Below are 21813 nucleotides of genomic sequence, written 5' to 3'. Positions count from 1 at the left end.
ACCTTTAGAGCAAATTTCAGACTCGTCTTGTTCACTGGAGGTAGCAATGGTACCTTTAGCTACGGGGTCGTCAGCGGTAAACCCGGAGGCGCTTGGAACGCTCCATGGATTATCAGACGTGATGACATCCTTCAGTGGCCCGGCATGTTGTTCGTCCCTTGCTTTATAGCCCACAATGGTGGCTCTTCTCTCGTTGAACGCAACGTGTATCTTCTTCCTGACGGGTTTCTGTTTTCGACTGCGCCAATGTGAAGATTTCGCTAGGGTACTGCAGGTAGAACCGATTTATTGCTACATTATTCCTACTAACGTCGTCGTCTTCTCGTCTTCATTACCCCGCTGTGAATGTGGATCACGACAACATTTAAAAAAGTTTGTGATAAAGCTTCAGAATTATTTAACGGTAGGATTGATAAATATTGTTGAACTGATGCGGTCAACAAAGGCGACGTAATTCTTGCTTACTCTGCGCATATGCAGGCATTGCTATCTATTCTTGGCAAACATTTTTTTCTTTTGAAGCATATCAACATTCTAAAAAGATATAAAAGAAACAACACTCAGAAACGATAATAAAAAATTGATAAAATAGATTAACGAATGAGCCTTGATTTCCATTTTTCTACGTACTCGATTGGAACCTGAACTAAAGGAGTTTTGCTTTGCCACCGAAAGGAGGGTTACGGGAGCGTAATGTGAATTCTTAATCTTTAGCTGAGGTGTGCGCCAAGTGATTTCGCGCCCAATTTTAAACTCGCAGAGTTGAATAATGGCTTCACATATTAGTGTTAAGGATGTTTTGTGGCGTTCTCGCCTAAATTGCCATTCTCCTCAGCAGTATTCAGGCACTCGCCGGCTTCCTAAGCACAAATTGGCACGGTCAAAGCAAAGAAGCTATGGCGATGAGGGCATGACGACGCAGGCATTACGGCAAATTTTTGACGGCGATAGAATGACTGCGACGGCATCACGACGACCACATGACAGTGAATGCATAATCACGACTACACGACGGCAATGGAATAATGACCGCGTTATCATCATGGTTATGGGGTGACTATCAGTATATGGCGCCGATGGCGTGACGGCGGCTGTGCGACAACAGCTGTTTAAAGACGACAGTATGACGAAGGCGGTGTGATGATGACAGTATGACGACGATGGCGGGATGATAACGCCATGACGACGAGTGTTTGACGACAATCATATTGCAACGACTATATGACGGCGATGGTGTGTGATGACGTGAAGAAGGGAACGCCGATGATAGCGGGACAATGGTGGCACATAGCGAGTGATCGTACGACAGACACACCTAGTGGAGCATACACAACGGTACGTGTCAAAGAAAAGATAGATTGCAGTATCTCCGGGATCCACTGCGCACCACTGTGTACGGCGCCACTACCACTGCCGACGGCGCCAACGATGCAAAACCGAACAGCTAGCTAAGCAAATGTGACGCTTGAATATAAACTGCCTTCAGTACCTCCTTTTTGACTTTTATTCGATTATTACCGATATCTCATTTCTTCAGTGAAGAGATGTAAGTAATTTTAATGTGCTAGGCATCCGCATACGCTAATTTTTTGCGTAGAGCTGGTTCAATGCGAAGGGGCCAGAGTATAGAATGTGTCACATTTTATTAGCCTAACATATGAGCTCAAAACACGGGACCGATTTAGAAAAGCGGCATTTTTTTCGTGAACGCTGCTCTGAAATAAAAATTCACCTTGTTTGTGGAAGCGATGCGGTGACCTAGGCCTGGTCTATTTTACTCAGTCCAAGGCCGTCACAACGATAGGACCAAGAGATACGTCTTACACGGCCCTATTGTTCTGAAGACGTGAAACAATTTCCATGGAGAGAGGAACAGCTGCAGTTCAAAATGGGGACTCCTTGTCAGCGTCCTCCACTACCTGCAGGCTACACTGCGAATTCTAAATAGCTCTAGCCCAGGTTATAACTCATTTCAGGCCACGTTCACGATGCGTGTAGCTTGCGCCACATTGACTGCCATCCTGTGCTTTACCTTAAGCTCTGCACAATCAGGAAAAGGAAACACCAATGGAAGGTTCAAATTGACAATACTTCACACCAACGACATTCACTCTCGGATCCTCGAAAGTGATAAACGGGGAATGCAATGCAACGAAGAAAAACGCAAGAACGGCAAGTGCTTCGGCGGCATCGCTAGAATTGCTTACCAGGTGAGTAAAAACAAGGCTGATTATATATACATTGACACGTGGATCTTTTCAGGGTGATCGCTTCTCACTGTCTAACAAATCTTATCGCTCAGCTGGGGACGCGCCCGCATGTATCGGAAGTTTCTCGAATTGCATGCGCGACGCGCATTCTATAGAACTTTTCGGAAGACACGCGGGCATTATCGAGTACACTGGAACCTCCGATTGTTTGCGTCACGAACAGACGCAAGGAAATGTGCGTCCTTCACCTTCAACAAGCAACAACCAAAAGACCCTTTATTATAAAGAAGCAGTGGCTTATATAGACCGCATCGCTACTGCCACAGCGGCGCAGTAACTACTGACGCTGCCTAGGCTGGCGAGCTACCTTATCACACATCTCCCTCTCTTTCTTTTTTTTTTGAAGCCACTCTTGTTACGAAGCTTGAAATCGTTCTGGAGGAACCACTCCTTGCGCTTCGTGTGTGATTGTGACGGGGATCGTTACACTGTTGTGCGCTGCTTCTTTCATCATTGCCCTTCTACGTAGAGAAGTTTCCCCGGAGTCGACCCAGTACGATCTGGGCTCGTCGGTGCTTCCTCAAACGGCTCCTTCTCTTTGGAGGTCTACGATCCATGCGTCTGTTCCTTCGAACAGTTCCGGCAGGCAGATCACGCACTCCGTGGCGTCGGGCGTAGTCTGTCTTCTGGCGCTGATGCTGCGACCTCTCGAAAGCTGGCAGTTCTTGTAAGTCTATTGCCAGAGGCTGCAGGCTTTCGCTGGACGTGGGCAGGGCCGTGAGCAGTCGCCTCCCCATGAGCAGCTCCGCGGGGCTGTGTCCGCTCTTGAGTAGGCTTGTCCTGTAGGCCAGAAGAGCTTTATAAGCGTCAGCAGTTTTCTTTAAGGAGCGCTGGATAAGTTTCACGGCGGACTCTGCCATTCCGTTGCTCTGGTGATAATGAGGGCTAGACGTCACCTGTTGAAAGTTGTACTCTGATGCAAACTTTGAAAATTCAGCGCCAAAGGCTCTTGAGAATTGGGCCCATTATCAGAAACAGCTACTTCCGGAATCCCGTGTCTGGCGAAAATGGATTTGCAGTGGTTTATTACTGTGGATGAACTCAGGGTATTTAGCGGTACGAGCTCCAGGTATCGCGAAAAATAATCGGTAAGGATCAGCCACCATTTTCCCTCAATAAAGAATAAATGCATCGCAATGCACTGCCATGGCCTATCTGCAAACTTAGTCTGTTGCAGAAGCATCTTTCGGGTAATGCTCTGCTTGACGCAGCTGTGGCAGTTAACAAGTCGTTCAATGTCCGCGTCGATACTTGGCCACCAAACTGACCTCTTGGAACGTGCCCGGCACTTCTCGATGCCGAAGTGTCCCTCGTGAATTATTTTAAGGGCGGGCTGCCGTAGGGTCGATGGGATCACTATCCGCGAGCCGCACATGAGCAGGTTTTCAACAAGGTCAATGCTTTGCCTCTCATTCAAGTAAGGTCATTCAAGTAAGGCTTCAGGTCAAACTCAACGTCCCGACGGCTTGGCCAGCTTTTTGTACACAGGTTGATAAGCGTTTGACGTACCGGGTCTCGCTGTTGCTCCTGGGCGATAAGCTGTAAACTCAGCGCTGTTACCGGGTCTGACGAAGCCACCAATCGCATATAGCCCTAGATCTCGTCCTCCAGTTCCAAGCATTCCCTTTGTGGAAGAGGTGAGCGAGAAAGCGCGTCCGCCACCGTGAAGTCCTGGCCTGGAACATACACAATGTCATAGGTGTAGCACATCAGACGCATCCGCATTCTTTGTTGCCTGGGTGTTAGTTCATCAATTGCTCCTGACCCAAACAAAGATACGAGTGGTTTATGATCTGTTTCGAGGATAAAGCGCTTTCCTACAGGATAATCACAGAAATTTTCGCTAGCCCACACGAGGGCAAATCCTTTTTCAATTTGGGCGTACCGCCGCTTGGTGGTTGTAAGGGTCCTGGAAGCATAAGAAATCCCTTTGAAATGACCGTCCTTTTGGCTTTGGCGCAGGACAGCTCCAAGACCGTACGATGAGGTGTCTGCTGTGACCACTGTTTCCATGTTTGAATCGTAGATCCCCAGAACAGGGTCCGATGAAAGAAGAGTTCCACTTCTTGAAGGCGGCTTCTTGCCCGGGACCCCAAGCAAAATCCTGTCTTGAGCTCGTCATGGAAGAAAGAGGCTGAAGGACTTGCACCAAGCGGGGCACAAAGTGCACCAGATAATTTACCATGCCCATCACGCGCCGTAACTCTGTCTTGGACGTCCGATGTGCATTTCTGTCACCGCATCAAGCTTTTGCTTATTGTGACGCACTGAGTTGTTCCCCATTGTACGTCCCAAAAATTAAATCTGGTTGGCACTGAACTCGCACGTATCTCTGTTCATAGTAATGCCCGCTGTGTGGAGGCGGTCCACCACTGCCCGAAGCTGCTCGATATGCTGCGTATGCGTCGCACCCCAAATAAGCACATCGTCCATGTGGCAGACGACTCCCTCCTGTCCTGAAAGAACCTGTCCCATTCGTCTTTCAAAATGTTCGAGGGCTGACGAAATTCCGAACGGAAGTCGGTTGAAATAAAATCGTCCGAACAGCGTGATAAAGTTGGGTATTCTTTGCTGCCTTCACTCAGTAGTATCTGCCATAAACCTGAGTTCGCGTCGAGTTTTGAAAACGTGCTGGCTTCCCGTAGCATTCCGATGGTGTACTCGACGGCCGGGATGGGATGCCATTCTCGTTGAATGCATCTGTTGAGTTCCGTGAAGTCAACACGGATTCGAACAGCACTCGAGGGTTTAAGAACGACAACCATAGGTGCGCACCCTGTAGTAGGCCCGATGACACAAGAAGTGACACCTAGTGCTTGCATCCACTCGAGCTCTTGTCTTGTTTTTCCGAAAAAAAGGCAGGGGGACTATACGGGGGGACGACAGTGCGAAAGGCTTTCCTTCGGGATTCAACTTGAGATCATATTTTTTGAAGGTCCCCAGTGCCTGGTACACTTGTGGAAAGTCAGATTCGGGGTCCAGTTTCCTTCAATACGTTGATTTGTGGTACGCAGAGCCTTTCTATCGCTGGTTTTCCAAGAAGAGGGGTTCGGAGGCCTTGAAGTACGTACACGTCCTCGCGGCTGCTCGTTCCCGCAAACGTCATATTCATGGCAGCCTTACCAAATATGGCAAAGGATTCACCATCAGGTCCCTGAAGCCGGAGCCTTGCTGGTTGAAATTTTATCGCGGGAAAGATGCGAGTGAAGAGCTCCGCCGGAATGACCGTTTCGTCCGCGCCAGTATCTACTTTAAATAGCACATTCGAGGATTCAACAAGAGCGGGAAGTTCCCCCCTGTACGCGGATGAAGGGGATGGGACTCCGAGGAAGCCTGGTTCCTCGGTCTGGTTTCCGACGTTCCTGACAGCTCTGGTTGATAGGCAAACCATCTCGAAGTGTCCTCTTTTGTCGCACTTTCTGCAGAGTGTATCTTTCGCTGGACAGGACGCTCGACTTTGCCTCTTTCTTCCGCACCAGCCGCATTGTTTAGGAACGTTGCTTCCACTTTCCGGCGGAGGCACGTTCATCCTCATTTGTCGCGTACTCCTCTGGGACTGTATTTGGTGAACTTCCTGTTCGCGCACGCGGTGAAGCTCTGCCTGCTGTCGATTGAAGGTGTCGTGCTGTCGTGCCACCAAGAATGCTTTCTGTAGTTTTAAGTCCGGATCGAGTTGCAGACCTCTCAAGATCTTACGGTCTTGGAGACCCACCACGAGGCGATCTCGAATTAAATCTTCTCGCAGCTCCCCGTAGCCGCACGTAGAAGCAAGCGCGTGCAGTGCAGCAACAAAATCCTCGACGGATTTTCAGTGTTGTTGCGTTCGGGTGCTAAACTTGACCCTTTCATAAATGATGTTCCGTCGACGAACAAAGTAGGCCTCGTACTCCTGCAGTATGACCTCAAACGTCTGGCCGCCAGGCTCAAGTTTGAACGTTTTGAAGATATCCTCGGCTTGAGGTCCCATTAGATACACCAATGCATCTTTGACTCTTTTCTGGCTTCCCGTGTAGTCCAGACGTCGTTCGGAAGCGAAGAAATCGCTGTTTCCAGGGAGGCCATTCGTTAGGCGTTCCGAAGCTGAAGGGCTCAGGTGGAGCAATTTGAAACAAAGCCATCTTACTTGGTCTTTTCTTGTAAGATACCTGTTGGCTTATCCGGTGTCTGGCACTGTTTAATGGGCTCGCGGCGTCCTCGTTTCAGGGATAGTCTGACGTCCGAGAGTCGTGGTGCTTCAGATCGGCGGGCGCCACTTCTGACACCATGTTTGTGTCACGAACAGACGCAAAGAAGTGCGCGTCTTTCACCTTCAACAAGCAACAACCAAATGACCCTTTATTATCAACAAGCAGCGGCTTTTATAGACAGCATCGCTAGTGCCACGGCGGCGCTGTCACTGCTGACGCCGCCTAAGCTGGCGAGCTATCTTGTCACACATCGATAACATGCGTTTAAAAGCCGAAGCGTTTGACCGCCACATCAGATTTCCGACGATCGCCGACTGTGTTCGCCGTTATCATTAGTCACTGAGTGTAGCCTGTTATTAAGGGCGCAGGTTCGCCTAATAAAACGCTACTTTCACCATTGACAGTTTTGGTGCCTTCTTAACCGTCACTACTACGTGAAATCTGGTGGAAGCGCTAGTTCGTTCATTTACCGGACACCCCCGACAAGCCGTGATCCAAGCCCGCACCACAAAGACAGCACCAAGGTCGTCCTGGATCATCGACCAAGCCGACGACTGCAGCAGCTGCCCCTGAGCACTGCCTTCTACCTGAGGCTGTCAAGAAGATCGTGAACACGACAACCCCAATGGCTGCCCCAGCGTTCCCCATTCTGCTGCAACAACCTCGGGATCCACCATCCTTCAATGGACCTCGTCTGAAGATCCGGAAGCATGGCTGGACACCGATGAACGAACCTCGACCTTCAACTAGGATACCGACGACAAGCTGCGACATGTCTTTTTAGCACTGGAATACGCCACCTGGACGTGTTTCAAGAACACAGAGGCCACCTTAACGACGTGAGACCTATTCCAGGGCAGCTTTCTGCAGACATTCACAAGCGTCATACGCAGAGAACGAGCCCAAGCTCTACTAGAAATCCAAGTGCAGCTACCGAATGAGACCATCGCGATCTTCATGAACGAGATGAGCCGTTTATTCCGCCACGCCGACTCGGAAATGTCCGAGGGGAAGAACGTCGGCCGGCTCATACGTGTTGTGAAGGCGGAACTTTTCACTGGAATGGTATGAAGACCAGCGAAAGACCGCCGAAGAGTTTCTTCGCGAGGCCACCAGCATTGAGAAGATGCTCGATACGCGGACAAGGCAGTACAACCGCCGAACGCTGACTGCAAACTACACCAACGTTCAAGGACTCGGCAGCGACTACCAGCGAGAGACCATTAGAGCGGTCGTTCGCGAGGAGCTGCAGAAGCTCTTTCCAAGGTCGCTACATAAAGCAACCTCAATCGCCGACATCATCAAAGAGGTTCAGCGATCGCTTGGAGTTGCTGAGGTGCGACCATAATCACCGCAGCCCCAGCGTGAAGCGATGTCCTACGCTACCGTCGCCCACCGTGAATGTCCCCGTACGCGAGCGCGCTAAGGCCCTGTAACGCTGCAATTCCTTTGTTCTCCGCCGCCGCCACGAGCACGCCCAACCATCGCCCAACGCAGCTACGTGAGGAAGACGGACATTTGGCGAGCCCAGACCACCGTTCGCTCTGCTATCACGGCGCGGAAGCCGGCGATGTATACCGCCGATGCCCATGCCGCGACTTGGGACTGAGAGGGTTCGCCGTCAACACACCGCGCCCTCGGGAAGGAGAACGCCCTCCTGACGTCGCCGACTACCTCGCTGCTACTCAGTGGAGCCCTCGGCGACTGTCCAGTTTGCCTTCACCAGACCACTACATGTCACCGCAGCGGTGTCCATACACTGGCCCAGCCCGGGGCCGGTCCGTCAGCCCATATCCGGAAAACTAAATGCAGCAACCGATGCAGGCGTGGTTGCTTTTCATCGAACTGACGAACATACTCCGCCGACGACGAAGATGCCGAAAAGACTATCTTCACGACATAACGACACTCCATCATCCCGACGAAGCCTGGAAGGAAAGCATGCGGTGGCCAAAGACCTGATGACGCGAGGTACCAGCCCGAACTCAACACAACGCAGCCGTGACGTGACGTCAAGACATAACTGCAACGCAAGACAAAGAACAACCGATCTCGAAGTGCTTCTTGACGGCCTCTGTGTCCTGGCTGTACTAAATACCAGTAAATAACGTAGGTCACTGGCAAGAATAGCTTGCTTCAGTTATTTATTGTCTGCTAGTGTTTTTATCCTTTTCTATTTGAAAGAGTTACGTAGTAGCTCGTTACCGTATGAGAAGAAAGCAGCGCGTGCAGTAAAGATGAATAATTAACTTTAAAAGAAACTAAATTTTCGGGTTTACGTGCCAAAACCACTATCTGCTTATGAGGCATGCCGTAGTGACGGACTCTGGATTAACGTTCCCAACCTGGGTTTATTTCACGTGCCCCCAGTTCACGGGACAGCGGCGTTCTTGCATTTTGCGCCCCGAGAAAAGTAATTGACTTTTGAGAACTGACATTTTGTGCTACGGAAAAAAAATGCACTGACATAAGTTTTGTGCCATGTGATCGAAAGAGAAAATAAGGTCATAAAGTTGTAAAATGTAGATAATGTGTTAGAGGCTCAGCATGACTTGGCTAAGTGCATTTTATATAGCAATACGTCCTCGCGTTCCTCATCGCTTGGTTCTCGCAATTAACGTGGCTTGATAGATAGCCGGCACTTTTAACGCCATAGTGTTAAGGCCCCCGTTTCGCAGAAGGGCACCGTGTCGGGGTCCGGCGTCCAGAGTTGGATGTCGCTTCGACAAAAATAGTTTTGTACCAAATACCGAACCACGCATCCCAAGCACGCTTCTACCACCAAAGTGGCTCAGACCTTGTCTTTCATTATTTGCAAAGTTATTCCTTCTAATTTTGAGAGCAGCAGCCCACACGCAGATGTAATAAAAAACACTGACTGTGCATTTCTTTTAGGTTATCTCTTCTCAGACCGATATATTGAAAGTGCGAAAAAATACGAGGAGATCGGCCCACACAAGAGGCCACGTTTCTACCAGAAAGCTTGCCCTTCGTGCATGGCGTTCGCTGCCAGCTTTTCCCGGTAAATGTCACCGTTACAAAAGCTGCAGTTCCGGGGAAATGTGAAAAGCAGTGAGGGGTCTTTGAATGCTATCGTGTTCCACTCTTCAAGCGAACCTTAAGCGTCCTCCAAGAGTTAGGCCTTATTTGAGAGCTTTATTATTTAAGATAGTTCGTTGTGTTATTAGGTGTGTCACCATACTAGCACACAGCCTCTGTGTCTTCCACCGGTCTGCATGCTGCTTCCTTACCTTATGACTGGCTTGTTCTTCCTTTGTCTGCTCGCGCTGTACTAGCTTTGAAGACTTAGATATTTCACACGCAAAGGATTAGGCAAAACATGTGACAGAGATGAAATTACTGGTCGGAAGCCTCAAGCTTGAAAAATAATATATGCGACTTCGTTCAAAGTAGAATACAAAAAAAAACTAATAATTGTAGTAATGAAATGTTTACGAAATCTTGTTGTAAATCAAAGCAGCACAAAAGTACTTACGCGTGTACCTTTTTTTTTTCGGTGATAGCTCTTAAACAGCACACGCGTGTTACAACGTTATCGCATTGCGCAAAATGCATCTTCACGTATCGGAATATTATAGAATGTTGTCGCCAATTCTAAATTGTAGAAACCTTGCCTGTAATCAGATTGCGTGCGCGACGAGAATACCGGCGTATTTTCTCCAACTTACGCGAGCGTCAGCAATTACGTGCAAAGGTACGATGAGTCATGTGTGTGAGCAACTGCACAACGATGGTGCGGTGCGATAGCGGTGAAGGAGGAATACGAAGAATAAAGGCATGGTTCGGGCGACCATGCTTGTCTCCGTCCGCAGCCCCCAGCTCGTGTCACGTGTATGTATTCGCCGATGCGCTTTACGCCTGAATCGGATTTCTATCTCTGACGACATCGCTCGCCGCTTTTGTTGTTCTTGGAGTGTCACCTGTCTTCCTGATCACAACTTCGCGCAATCAAGTATCAAATTGCTTGGATTAAGTGTTTTTTGTCTAACCGTTCAGAATTTGTTTATGCTAACGAATGTTTCTCTGCCACATGTCGAGTAACCTCCAGTGTACGGCAAGGGTCAGTTCTAGGACCGTTATTATTTTTAGTATATGCGCATGTTCAGATAAGAACGGTAATCAAGGTCCCATGACCATTTTTTGTTTTCAATGAAATTTTTATATCTGATGGGCAAATGTGTCCACACAAAGGAATGAACCTTAGTTTTGCATGAAACTTCGTAGTTTTCTCGTAAAAAAATCGTATGTCACAAGAGGTGGAGAACGTCGTTTTTGCCACTTCGCAAAGTTGCAAGTTTGGAGCCTCACTGCATGCACAATAATTTTTTCCACACATAAGTATTTTTCCGTTACCTCTTCGCAACATGTACTATACGAAAAAATAAAAAAACAATTTTTCGCTCTGTCAGTCTTCTAAATAAAGAATCGCAAACTTCGCTTCCGGAGCTATTCGGTGCAAAAAAGGCACTTTTCAGGGCAGCCTCAGGGCAAAATGCGTAAATATCTCGACACTTAATCTTTTTCTCAGTATTTTCCAGCTACTTTTACTCACTTTAGGCAACTTTTGTAGTTTTACACTTGACAGATATTTTTCAATATGGCCTCAAATTTGGCCGATGATCAAAAACGCCAAAAAAGTGACAACTTTGACTTCGATTTAAAAAAAAACGTCATCGTCGAATTTCATTAAAATTTGCCTGAATAATCCTCAATAATCGCTAATTCTAAGGTACCAAAAAGGTGTTGCATTATATTGTTTTAAAGTATGAAAATGAAGACAAAACTGAGTTCATGTTTTTGTTATCTAGAATTGCTTTTTACTGCCTCTTAGAAATAGTAACTCCCAGAAATTTGTTTTAGCACTCGCTGAACTTGGTTACATTTTATTTACCACAATATCCGAACGATCCTCAATGTTTGTAAAGCTTCTATTCGCTTGTTAGCGGCGTTTTTGATGCGCCAAAATGGGAATAAATTCGCTATTTCACCTGATGTCTCAAGAACTGGTTGGCGGCGGTCAAACGTTTTTTGTATTGCCTAATTTGTCATCCTAAGTTACATTGGTATGTACTCGATTCTTTAAAAATATTGGATCATTTATCGGTGCTTAGAAAAGTTTTATATATAAAAATGAATATTAATGTGTTTCTGAAGCCGACGTGTCCGCACCTGCATCTGTTTACCTCTGTGTTCAATGGTTCTACAGGGCACTGTCAGGAGACAAAACGTCGTCTTCTGAGGGGGACAATTTATCTGCAAGGTTTTTAATCAGCAGGAGTTTTAATCGGGACACAATTTACAAATGGTATGCCGCTTTATCTGCAGATTGCAATTCAGAAAATCGTAACAAGAAATAAACGGCAGCAGTTGACTTCGGTATGCGCACAGTATATTGTCCAGCCCGAAGCACAAACCAGATCACAGTCACTTCCATTCCGAAGCAGCGGTGGAGGCCACATGGATGCAGTGCCTTCATTTGATTGAACGTATTTCCACATGTGGAGCGTCTGAACTCCAGGCACTTTCTTTGCCGTTTTCCATTCTTCCTTCTTCATTTCGCGTTAAAGAACCCCAGGTGGTCGAAATTTCCGGAGTCCTCCATTACGGCGTGCCTCATAATCAGAAAGTGGTTTTGGCACGTAAAACCCCATAATTTTTTTTTCTTCATTTCGCGAAAGTCTGCAAGCTCCCTCTGTGGGAGCTCCAGAATGGTGATGTTCTTTAGCGTTCCTTGAATTGCGTCAACGAAGCCGCTGGCTGTTTGTATGGCCTCACTTGCAGGCTTCCGCAAGTTGTGGTGTGATGATCGATGTTCCACAAGCTCACCAACGCCGTCGCAAGCATTTTTGCCGTGTCCAGTGGCCGAAAACATCCATTTCGTCTCTTGACATTCACTGCGTTGTAGCTAATGAAACTGATATTTATTCTTGAAGTGAGCGGGAGCCCCGTCGCTCACATGTGTTACCTTAGTGTAGATTGGCGCGTTGTCTTCGAGGTGTGCTTTGATTTTCGACAGAGCCAACCAAACATGCATGAGCTGAATCCTGAGACATATCGTCGGAAATAACGGCGTAGTTCCGAGTCGATTTTCTTGACGTGACAACGCAGGTAAACACGGTGACCTGCTTCTTCTGCCAATGGTACGCTTGTACTGCGTCTGGAAGCACAACTATGCAGTTTTCGGCGAAATCAAAATGCAAAACAATTGAACCTCTCTCGCAGCTCTGTTTTTGTTCATGTATTGCTTTTGCTTGCACAGATCTGATATAGTTGTGGGGAATCCATTTCATGGTCATTCTTAGAAATTCTCTCATAAATGATGAAGCCGTCAGAGTTTTTTTAACTAGCGCACCGTATTCCCATGAAGCAATCAACACCTCGTCCTCGCTGCTCATATCAAAATTTTCCAAAGTGAAAATGTCATCTTGTGGACAGTAGCTCACAATTCCTGAGGAAACATGACGCAGTAGGTTCCTGGCATACGCAGAGACTCTGCATATCATCGGGAAAAAGCGACCTTCCGGAGGCGTTCTGCAGTGCCACGAGGCACAACTGAAACTTTGCACAGCACGCGCAAACACACACTTGCCACTGTGGCGAGCATTTCACCCACTTAGGACGCAAGGATATGAATTTTGTGAGGCCAACCTGGGAGGCAGGGTGAGCATGCTTGTAGAGGCGGAATGCTTCTCGCAAGGACCGCGTCATGAACCGTTTAGGTACCCATTCCTTCTCTCCCTTCTTTTAGATTCTCACAACATCCTTTCTGTTCGGTGTCTGTCTAGAGCAATCGAGTTCATCCATGGTGTAATATTCTAAAACGGTGGTAATGTCTTCGTGTTCTAGCTTACATCTTGTATATCGCTCCTGTGTTGACCATACGCCTTCTTCATCCACCACCTTCTTCGATTTTTGAATAACGTACCTCGTTGCCTCTGGAATAACTTCCTGCACATATTTCACGGTTAGGTTGCGTGGTAGCAGTGTCAGCAGCTGGCAACGCTCTTGAAAGGACGTACACCTATTGTAGGCAGCATGTAGGTTGTCTTCCCAGCTGCTGCATTGCGCACACTTTTCTTGTGACGCACGAGAAGTCTCTGGGATATTATATGCTGCCTGTATCCCTGATCGTATTTTCGTCACCATAGCTCTTGCCACCTCTTCCTGCTTTCATTTTGCATAGGAAAGTGTGAGGTGTTTTTTTAGAGCGCTCGGTGGCTTTAGGGGCGAGATTTCAGAGGTAAGGCTGACACTGGAGTTTAAATTTTCTACGATTTCTTCTCCAGGGCGGAATTCTTCGAATGTTTCGGTTGACTCTGCCTGCATATTATCTATGTCTTCCTTGAACCGACGGTAACAATTCTGACAGATGAAGTCACTTTCTCGTACTCGGAGAGCTTCTTCGGGAAGTAGGACTTTTTTGACAGCAGTGACATTGAGGGTTTTACACTGCGAAAATTACGTCCTTTTTTCAATTCTCTGTTTGTGCCTTTTTGAGTAGTCGGCACAAAACGTTCGCCGCGGAAATCTCTTCATGAATGCAAAAGCTCACCGCTTCCGAAGATTATCGTGGGACAGAAGAGCAGGTGACGGATGCAGGGCTCAGGGCTGCTTTTCCAAAAAAAGGAGATGGACAGATTGATGGATCTTTAACAAAGGCTGCCCGCCGTCGACACTGGCGCTGGTTCGGTCAGGCGTACGAGCTGAGACTGAGATACCAAGTATGCTTGTCGTGGGAGCCTTCGCGCGCAGAGAAGCCACGTGAGTACAGAAAACGACCCCACATTCTACCAGGCCTGCAAAACGACAGGCGAAACTCGAGATCCGTACAACATCCGCTCATCGGGCCTGTCTCGGCCGAAGGTCCAAGGCTGAGGTATAACTGCCAGGCGTTCGGTGCGTTGCGATGGAAAGATGATAGCGGCGGCTAAAGCCTCGGTGCGGTGGCGGCACACATGGTGCTATGAAATTCGGGGTCGCGCCGGGCGTTAAATAGCTATAGGAGCGGCTGCCAAGCGCGGTTCATCCATGGAGCGGCGGCAGCTCGTTAAAGGCATCTTGAGAGTGGCGACGGGTGCAATAAATGTTTGCATAAACGACCACTAACCACACGTCACTCCAAGATAACGTTCTGAAATATGCTTACAGTAAATTAAGTCCCACTGTTAGAAGAGTGCGAAAGCGAATAGGAGCTTTAGACCTTTGATTGTAAGAGAAAAAAACACTTAAAAATTACACTTATGAACTCAGCAACTGTAGCGTTTAAAATTTACCCACAAAAAGACAATACTAAATCCAGCTTCTCACGATAGCGCATCCTAAGAGAAAATACTGAGCAATCGTAGACATTGAAATCATGAACTCAGTTTTGTATTAATTTTCATACTTTAAAACAATATAATGCAACACTTTTTTGGTACCCTAATATTATCGAGTATTGAGGATTATTCAGGCAAATTTTAATGAAATTCGATGACGATGATTTTTTTTTAAATCCAAGGCAAAATTGTCACTTTTTTGACGTTTTTGAACTTCGGCCAAATTTGAGGCCATATTGAAAAATATCTGTCAAGTGTAGAACTACAAAACTTTCCTAAAGTGAGTAAAAGTAGCTAGAAAATACTGAGAAAAAGATTCAGTGTGGAGACCTTTATGCATCTTGCCCTGAGGCTGCCCTGCAAAGTGCCTTTCTTGCACCGCATAGCTCCGGAAACGAAGTTTGCGATTTTTTATTTAGCAGATTGACACAGCAAGAAAAAGTTCTTTTATTCCTTCGTATAGTACACGTTGCAAAGAGGTAACGAAAAAGTACTTATGTGCGGAAAAAAATTATTGTGTATGCAGTGAGGCTCCAAACTTACAACTTTGCGAACTGGCAAAAACGACATTCTCCACCGCTTGTGACATACGATTTTTTTCCGATAAAACTACGAAGTTCCTTGCAAAACTAAGGTTCATTCCTTTGTGTGGACACATTTGCCCATCAGATATGAAAATTTCATTGAAAACAAAAAATGTTCATGGGACCTCGATTACCGTTCTTATCTGAACATGCCCATATATTTATGACCTCCCAGACCAAATTAAATCATTAATTAAGTTATTCCTCGATGACTTTATTCTCTATCGTGTGATTCCTAACACTGGCGACTGCGATAATCTTCAATGAGGCATTGACATAGTAACATCATTGTGTTCTAGATCACAAATGAAGCTCAATTCTAATAAATGTAAGGCGATGCTTGTGTTCCGTGCTGTCAGAAATATCACCATTCCTACGTACAATATTAACAACATACCAGTAGAAAATGTTTCATCATACAAATATATTGGTATCCACATTACACACTATCATACATGGAACGTTAATATAAATTGAATTTAAGGTAACGGTAATCGCATGCTTGGGTTTTTACGGCGTAAGTTTTTGTCGGCAAGTGCAGCTGTCAAGTTACTTCTGTGCAAATCCTTGATGAGGCCTAAACTTGAATATGCATGCTCCACTTTCGACCCTTCTACTCCAGAACTCGAATCTAAAGAATCGAATCCATTCAAAACGGAGCTGTTCGTTTTATTCTTTCGAATTATTCTCGTCATGCAAGTGTCTGCTCAATGAAACTAGCCCTTGGCTTCCCTAACCTAGAGTTACGACGTAAATACTTTCGCCTATTCTTTTTCATAAGATTTATTACACTAACCAAACACTTATGGATGAACTAATCACCCCACCAGCATACATATTGTCCCGCACGGATCATCATATTAAGGTTGCAGTTCCAACTCGTCGCACCAACGTTTATTTTGATTCCTTTTTACCAAGAACGACGAATAACTGCAACCACCTCCCTGCCTCCATCACTGCCATTTCTGACGCCACAAACTTCAAGAATATTGTCAACGAATTTATTTGTACTAATCACGATTCCACTCTGTAATGCCCCCGGGCCTTGAGAGCATGCCAATAAATAGACAATAAATAAATAAATAAACAAAATAAATTCGTTATAATTTGGCTACTGTGTGGTTAGTTAGTGATCTGATTGAAAATACTGACACGTGTTCTTACACATCTTTCTCCGACGACCGCTTTTCACCGACAAACAAATGTTAAATGTTATTGCACGGCGCAGGACGCGCGTGCACGTATCTGAAGTTCTTGAATGTTACCCATCTTTCGATTTGTTGTCTAGGTTGTCGCCACGCCTCCTGTAATTGAATTCTGTGCGTGACAGGAATACTGGTGCATATTCCAGAACTCAAGTTAGCACCAGCGCATACGCAGGCAGGGTTTTTGAGCCATGTACGAGGATGAATCAAGAACTATTTGCCCCAGTTCTTTATCAGTCATATTAAGGTACATATAGGTAATTACAAATATACGCACTATTCTACGTTCCTACACTATTTTCACAGTCCTCGCGGCATTTGGTAACTGTCAACATACGTAGGCTGCATTTCCCTGTGAATTTCGGTAGGCGTTTGTCCCTTGCTCCACAGAAAACGAATAACGCCTCCTTGCTCATACCGCGTGGACCTGTGAAGCAAAACCGTTATCTTCAACAACTGACAGCAGAGCCGTGCCGCCTAGCTACCTGCAGATAAGAGTGGGCCGATTCAAGAAAGGACCACCGCTGGGAATGGATATGTTGATTTTGCATTTGCAGCCGTAATTTGGCTAAAAAAAAGAGGCAAATACCTTCCGATTCGCTTTAGTATTAGGGATTAGGGCATAAGTTTTCCTCTGATGTATGAAAATAACTTAGATATCAGAATCTATCAGTATTTAGCATAATCATGATCCGCAGATCAGATTTTCGCCGATCACTGACTGTGTTCATCGCTATCTTCGCACTTATAATTTCACTTCCTTTTAGGGACACAAGTTCTCCTAGTAAAGAGTTAAGTTTCGTCATTCATAGCTTTGCTACTGTGTTCTTGACCGACAGTGCAACGTGACAATACTATGACTAACGATGGAATCGAGCAGATGCAAAAGGCTACAAGCAAAAATGATTTATGTTTATTGTACACAAATCACTAGCTTGTCTTTGTTATCGGTGTCTATAAAATTCAAGATGATAAGAGAGGGATTAGTTTGTTTGCAGTAGTTCTTATTTTTGTAAAAATAAGGTTCTGGTTTGTGCAAAACCTAATTCTGTCACGTTTGAAAAATGAGCTTGAAATATTCATAGCTTGAAACCTACATAACCATCGATAGCCTTTAGATATGTTCAAATATAACCTCGGCAGTGGAGAAGTTTCGATCTGATCAAAAATATTCTGATATTCCTAACATCAAATTTACAATTCAAACTTACCTCATTTATAAACTATACAGTTAGCAGGTGTGATTAGTGCCTAAATTTGCCTATGATGTATTACCAAATTTAGATATCGGAATCTATAAGTATTTAAGATAATAATGGTCAAGACACTGAATTCTGGCTTCCCTGTGAGAGAAGTTTCCGTACAGAAGAAATCATCCGCAAACAGATGCATCATTGATCAGTATCATTCTAGGTAACAGATTATTCTAGGTAACAGTGGATAATTGCACCTAAATATAGTGAGCGTTCCTTATTCTTACTACCTCACCATTTACTTGTAGTGTCTTGGTGAACTCAGTATTTATATTCGTAGAGACAAAGATGCAGCTACATTTATAAGAGTTTTGGTGCGCCATTTTTTTGCTTCCAAAAAAAGTATTCGACGCGAAAAGCAAACCAAAATATTTCATTCCTTTAGACTGACAGAGCAAGAAATAACTGCGGTACGTCCTCTATTGTGTATATATGTCACCATGTGTCCAACAACAATGAACAATACATCCAATCTTGGAGAGTTCAAGAAAATAGACTTTAAACTGCAACAAGAAGTATATATGCCATACGCAGATGTCACTTCATTTCCATTCTTTACAAAGGAAAGCAATCGTTCGAGGGCTTATAGCTGAAAAGAATATTGGTTTTGTTTAGGCTCCTGTTAGACTTTTGATAATTTTGTTCTGCTTAGAATCATGCTATGGTGAATGAAAACTCTGAAGTCCAACTAATTTCCATGTCAATTCACTACTGTATTTATTGGGCTCCCGCGGCGTCACGCGAAACTGCACATGGACTCTCAAACGACGAGACTGCATGCGCCAGCTGTTATTCTGAAGCGTTAAAGTTCCACCTCATGGGGCACGTAGCAGAAGATACTTCACGTCTCGAGTTGTTACAGGCACCGAAATTATTTGTTGTAGCTATAAACACACATGCGTTACCGCAAGCTGTACCATAGGATGTGTTACTTCATGCGTCTTTAATGAAACGCATATGCAATGTACAAGAGCTTGCGAAATGCCCAACGTTTTGAGCACAGTACTCAATCCATGCTGTGGCGACGCATGCACAAAAGAGGGTTTTCATGCAGTTGTCTTGTTGCAATTAAGAAGATGTGTGTGCAAATAGGGATTGGTTTTTTCATAACGAAACAACCCCAAATGACAGACTGAACGAATGCAATTTTCTCTTTCCAGTTTTGCAATGCTTGAAATGCTTTCTAATAATGGAATCCTGCAGGCTGTCAACAAACTTCGAATGACTTATATGGACAGATAAAATCAAAAATACCAACCATCACGCAGAGTAAACAATTTATTCTCTATATAACAACGGCAACTGTTTCTGATCGAACATCAAGCGTCCTTCAAGCGTACTGTTATGAGCAAAATAGAGTTTAACTATAAAGAAAATCTCAAAACGAAGGCAGATTGGGAATATTGCACGTACTTCACAATATACGTAAATTATACGTTTCGTGTGTGATATACTTGTAAGGTAACTTTCGTTTATGCACAAAGAGGCTCAGATTACATGACCTCGATAATATGTTACGCTTAATAATAGCGCCGTCAATCTCCGTCTCACTGTGCGCTTTTCAACTCGTGCTAATGAAGAGTGAGAAGCAGCCAATGAAATTGCAACTCGAGCTCACATTATTTATTAAGCTACCTACCTTAAGAACCATATCTGGTAATATATGGTAAGCTTGATGAATTGAAGTATCTTGAAGAAAAAACAAGAGGTTAGCGAAAGTAAGCTAAGGCTAGTCTCGAGATTGTTTCGGTCACATGTTCTGTTTCCACCGTTAAATTGTTGCTATGAGCATGCAATTGGCCACATGATGCCCCTTCGCCATTATCCATGGCCTGCATAATAACATAGTTTGTGCTATTGAACATTCTAGGGCAGGTATTGTTTACCTTCTTCGTGATTTCAAATCTGCATGAATTGAATGCTCTGCTCAATTGCCTTCCTGGCGTGTTTCTACCGACTATACAAAGCTAAAACTGGAATATAATTTATCGCAAGTTGTCGACCAGCCTACTCGCAGAACCATGTCTTGGACATAATACTAACGAATGCTCCTGAGACTACAGGGAAGGTGATGCGCATTAAAGTCTTTAGTGATCACTGGCTACTACAATTTAATGTTGCTGTTCCCCTTTAATTTAGCGGTAGCACTGTCAAAACCATTCGAGATTTTAATAAAGCTGACTACAGCAGTATAAACGAGGCACTTGAGAAAACCATTCGAGATTATAGTAAGGCTAACTACAGCAATATAAACAAGGAACTTGAGAGTTTTTATATTATAATACTTCAAGCATTATTTTATTCACGGGCTGTAGACGATAACATGGTTCTATTGAAACGTAAAATTTTAGGAGTCTTAAATTTTCTGCCATTAGTTTTCATAAAAATTATAGTAAAAATCCATGCTTCAGTAGGTAGCTCAGAACACTGATAAAGAAAAAGAAGCGTTTGATCGAGAAGGCTAAGTGCGTTAATAATGCCCTTTCCTGGGATTCGTATCGGCATTGCTTGCGAACGATTTTTTTTTTCTCTCTAAGCAACACGGTTCTAGGAATGGTTAATCATGCGAGTCACAGTTATTCGAACTCACAACGGATCTTCATTTTAACATGCACAGCTACACGCAAACTGATTGTGGTTTTATAGGTTTTTCCAAAGCTTTCGACAAGGTTGCGCATTGTCGCCTGTCTTCTAAATTATCCGCACTTCGATTAGATTGTAAACTATGTCGTGGTTTCGTAACCTTCTTTTCGTCAGCAGCTTTATGAACTGCAAACAATAAATATTTTTCTCAGGATTTGTTTTCTCTGATAACGCGAAAACGTTTTAGGCAGCCATTGCTCCACGTAACTTTGTTAGTAACACCACTTTACACGAGGAAGACACTGCCGTTCCCGACGAACAATGTCCGACCACATTCAACGAGTTGCTCTCCTATGTGTTTGCCAACGAGGATTCTACTAATGTATCTCTTGTACCTGATCAAATTTCCGCATTCATGACACCAATCGGGGTCACTAAGAAGTGCATACCCAATTTAATTGATCGTCCTAAAATTTCTCCTTCATCAAGAATAGACTATAATAATTGAAAGGTATTATGAACACCTCTGCTGTGTTCAGTCAATTTCTACGTCATATTTTCAGGCAATAATCGGCATCTGGACAGTTACCGAAAGACTGGAAAGTGGCTAAGGCTGTATCAATATTCAAAACTACCGATAAGTACACAAGGAAAATTATACACCAATATGTATTTGCTGCAGGCTTGTACTTGCTGCAAATTACTTGAGCATATTATAGCTCAGATATTTATGAATACGTCGAAGCTGACGATCTCTTTCTCTAAGCAACACGATTTTAGGAATGGTTACTCATGCGAGTGAGAGTTATTCAAACTCACAACGGATCTTTATTTTAACATGCACAGTAACACGCAAACTGATTGCCATTTTAAAGGTTTTTCGAACGCTTTCGATAAGGTTGCGCATTGTCGCCTGTTTTCTAAATTATCCGCGCTTCGATTAGATTGTAGTAGTAAATAACTTTTCTTCAAAGCTTAGTGACAAACATCCGGTGTGCCAGAGGGAATCGTTCTTGGACCCTTACTTCTTTAAATATGGCTCAGTGACTTACCCTGTGCTTTATCTTCGTCTGTTAGGCTGTCGCTTGAAGACCGGATTTTTTACTTTATTATTACCAGTTTTGATAATTACCTGTCTAATCCGAATGTATTTCAACTAACTTCCAACTGGTGCGGAACCTGCTGTATATATATATATATATATATATATATATATATATATATATATATATATATATATATATATATATATATATATATATATATATATATATATTATGGCGTTCGTCTAACACCACATCTCGGCGTAATTTGCTGGCCTTGCGCAGCGGTTGAATTGCCGGTTGTGCATTTCCAGAGTTCTCTCAATGCTTGTGGCCTTGTAAAGAAATC

General features: G+C 44.6%; 1 protein-coding gene and 2 pseudogenes across 2 annotated transcripts in view; 1 reads left to right on the top strand and 2 right to left on the bottom strand.

Annotated features, from left to right (window-relative positions):
* The first annotated feature begins 1899 nt into the window (after positions 1-1899).
* LOC126526654 (protein 5NUC-like) overlaps positions 1900-21813 on the top strand; it is a 156529-nt gene continuing 136615 nt past the window's right edge. The window contains exon 1 of one of the 2 annotated variants that reach the window (XM_050174521.3): positions 1900-2210. In XM_050174521.3, the coding sequence (XP_050030478.1) occupies positions 1989-2210 (222 nt within the window). In that variant the 5' untranslated portion in view covers positions 1900-1988. The remainder of the gene's footprint in view (positions 2211-21813) is intronic. The other variant, XM_055068331.2, reaches the window with a different exon arrangement.
* On the bottom strand, positions 2469-4509 carry LOC140219933 (uncharacterized; annotated as a pseudogene).
* On the bottom strand, positions 11627-14094 carry LOC129383670 (uncharacterized; annotated as a pseudogene).

Source organism: Dermacentor andersoni, chromosome 8 (assembly GCF_023375885.2).
Source record: "Dermacentor andersoni chromosome 8, qqDerAnde1_hic_scaffold, whole genome shotgun sequence".
Classification (NCBI taxonomy): domain Eukaryota; kingdom Metazoa; phylum Arthropoda; class Arachnida; order Ixodida; family Ixodidae; genus Dermacentor; species Dermacentor andersoni.
The sequence above is the reverse complement of the archived record's forward strand: the minus strand, read 5'-3'. Positions and strand labels throughout refer to the sequence as shown.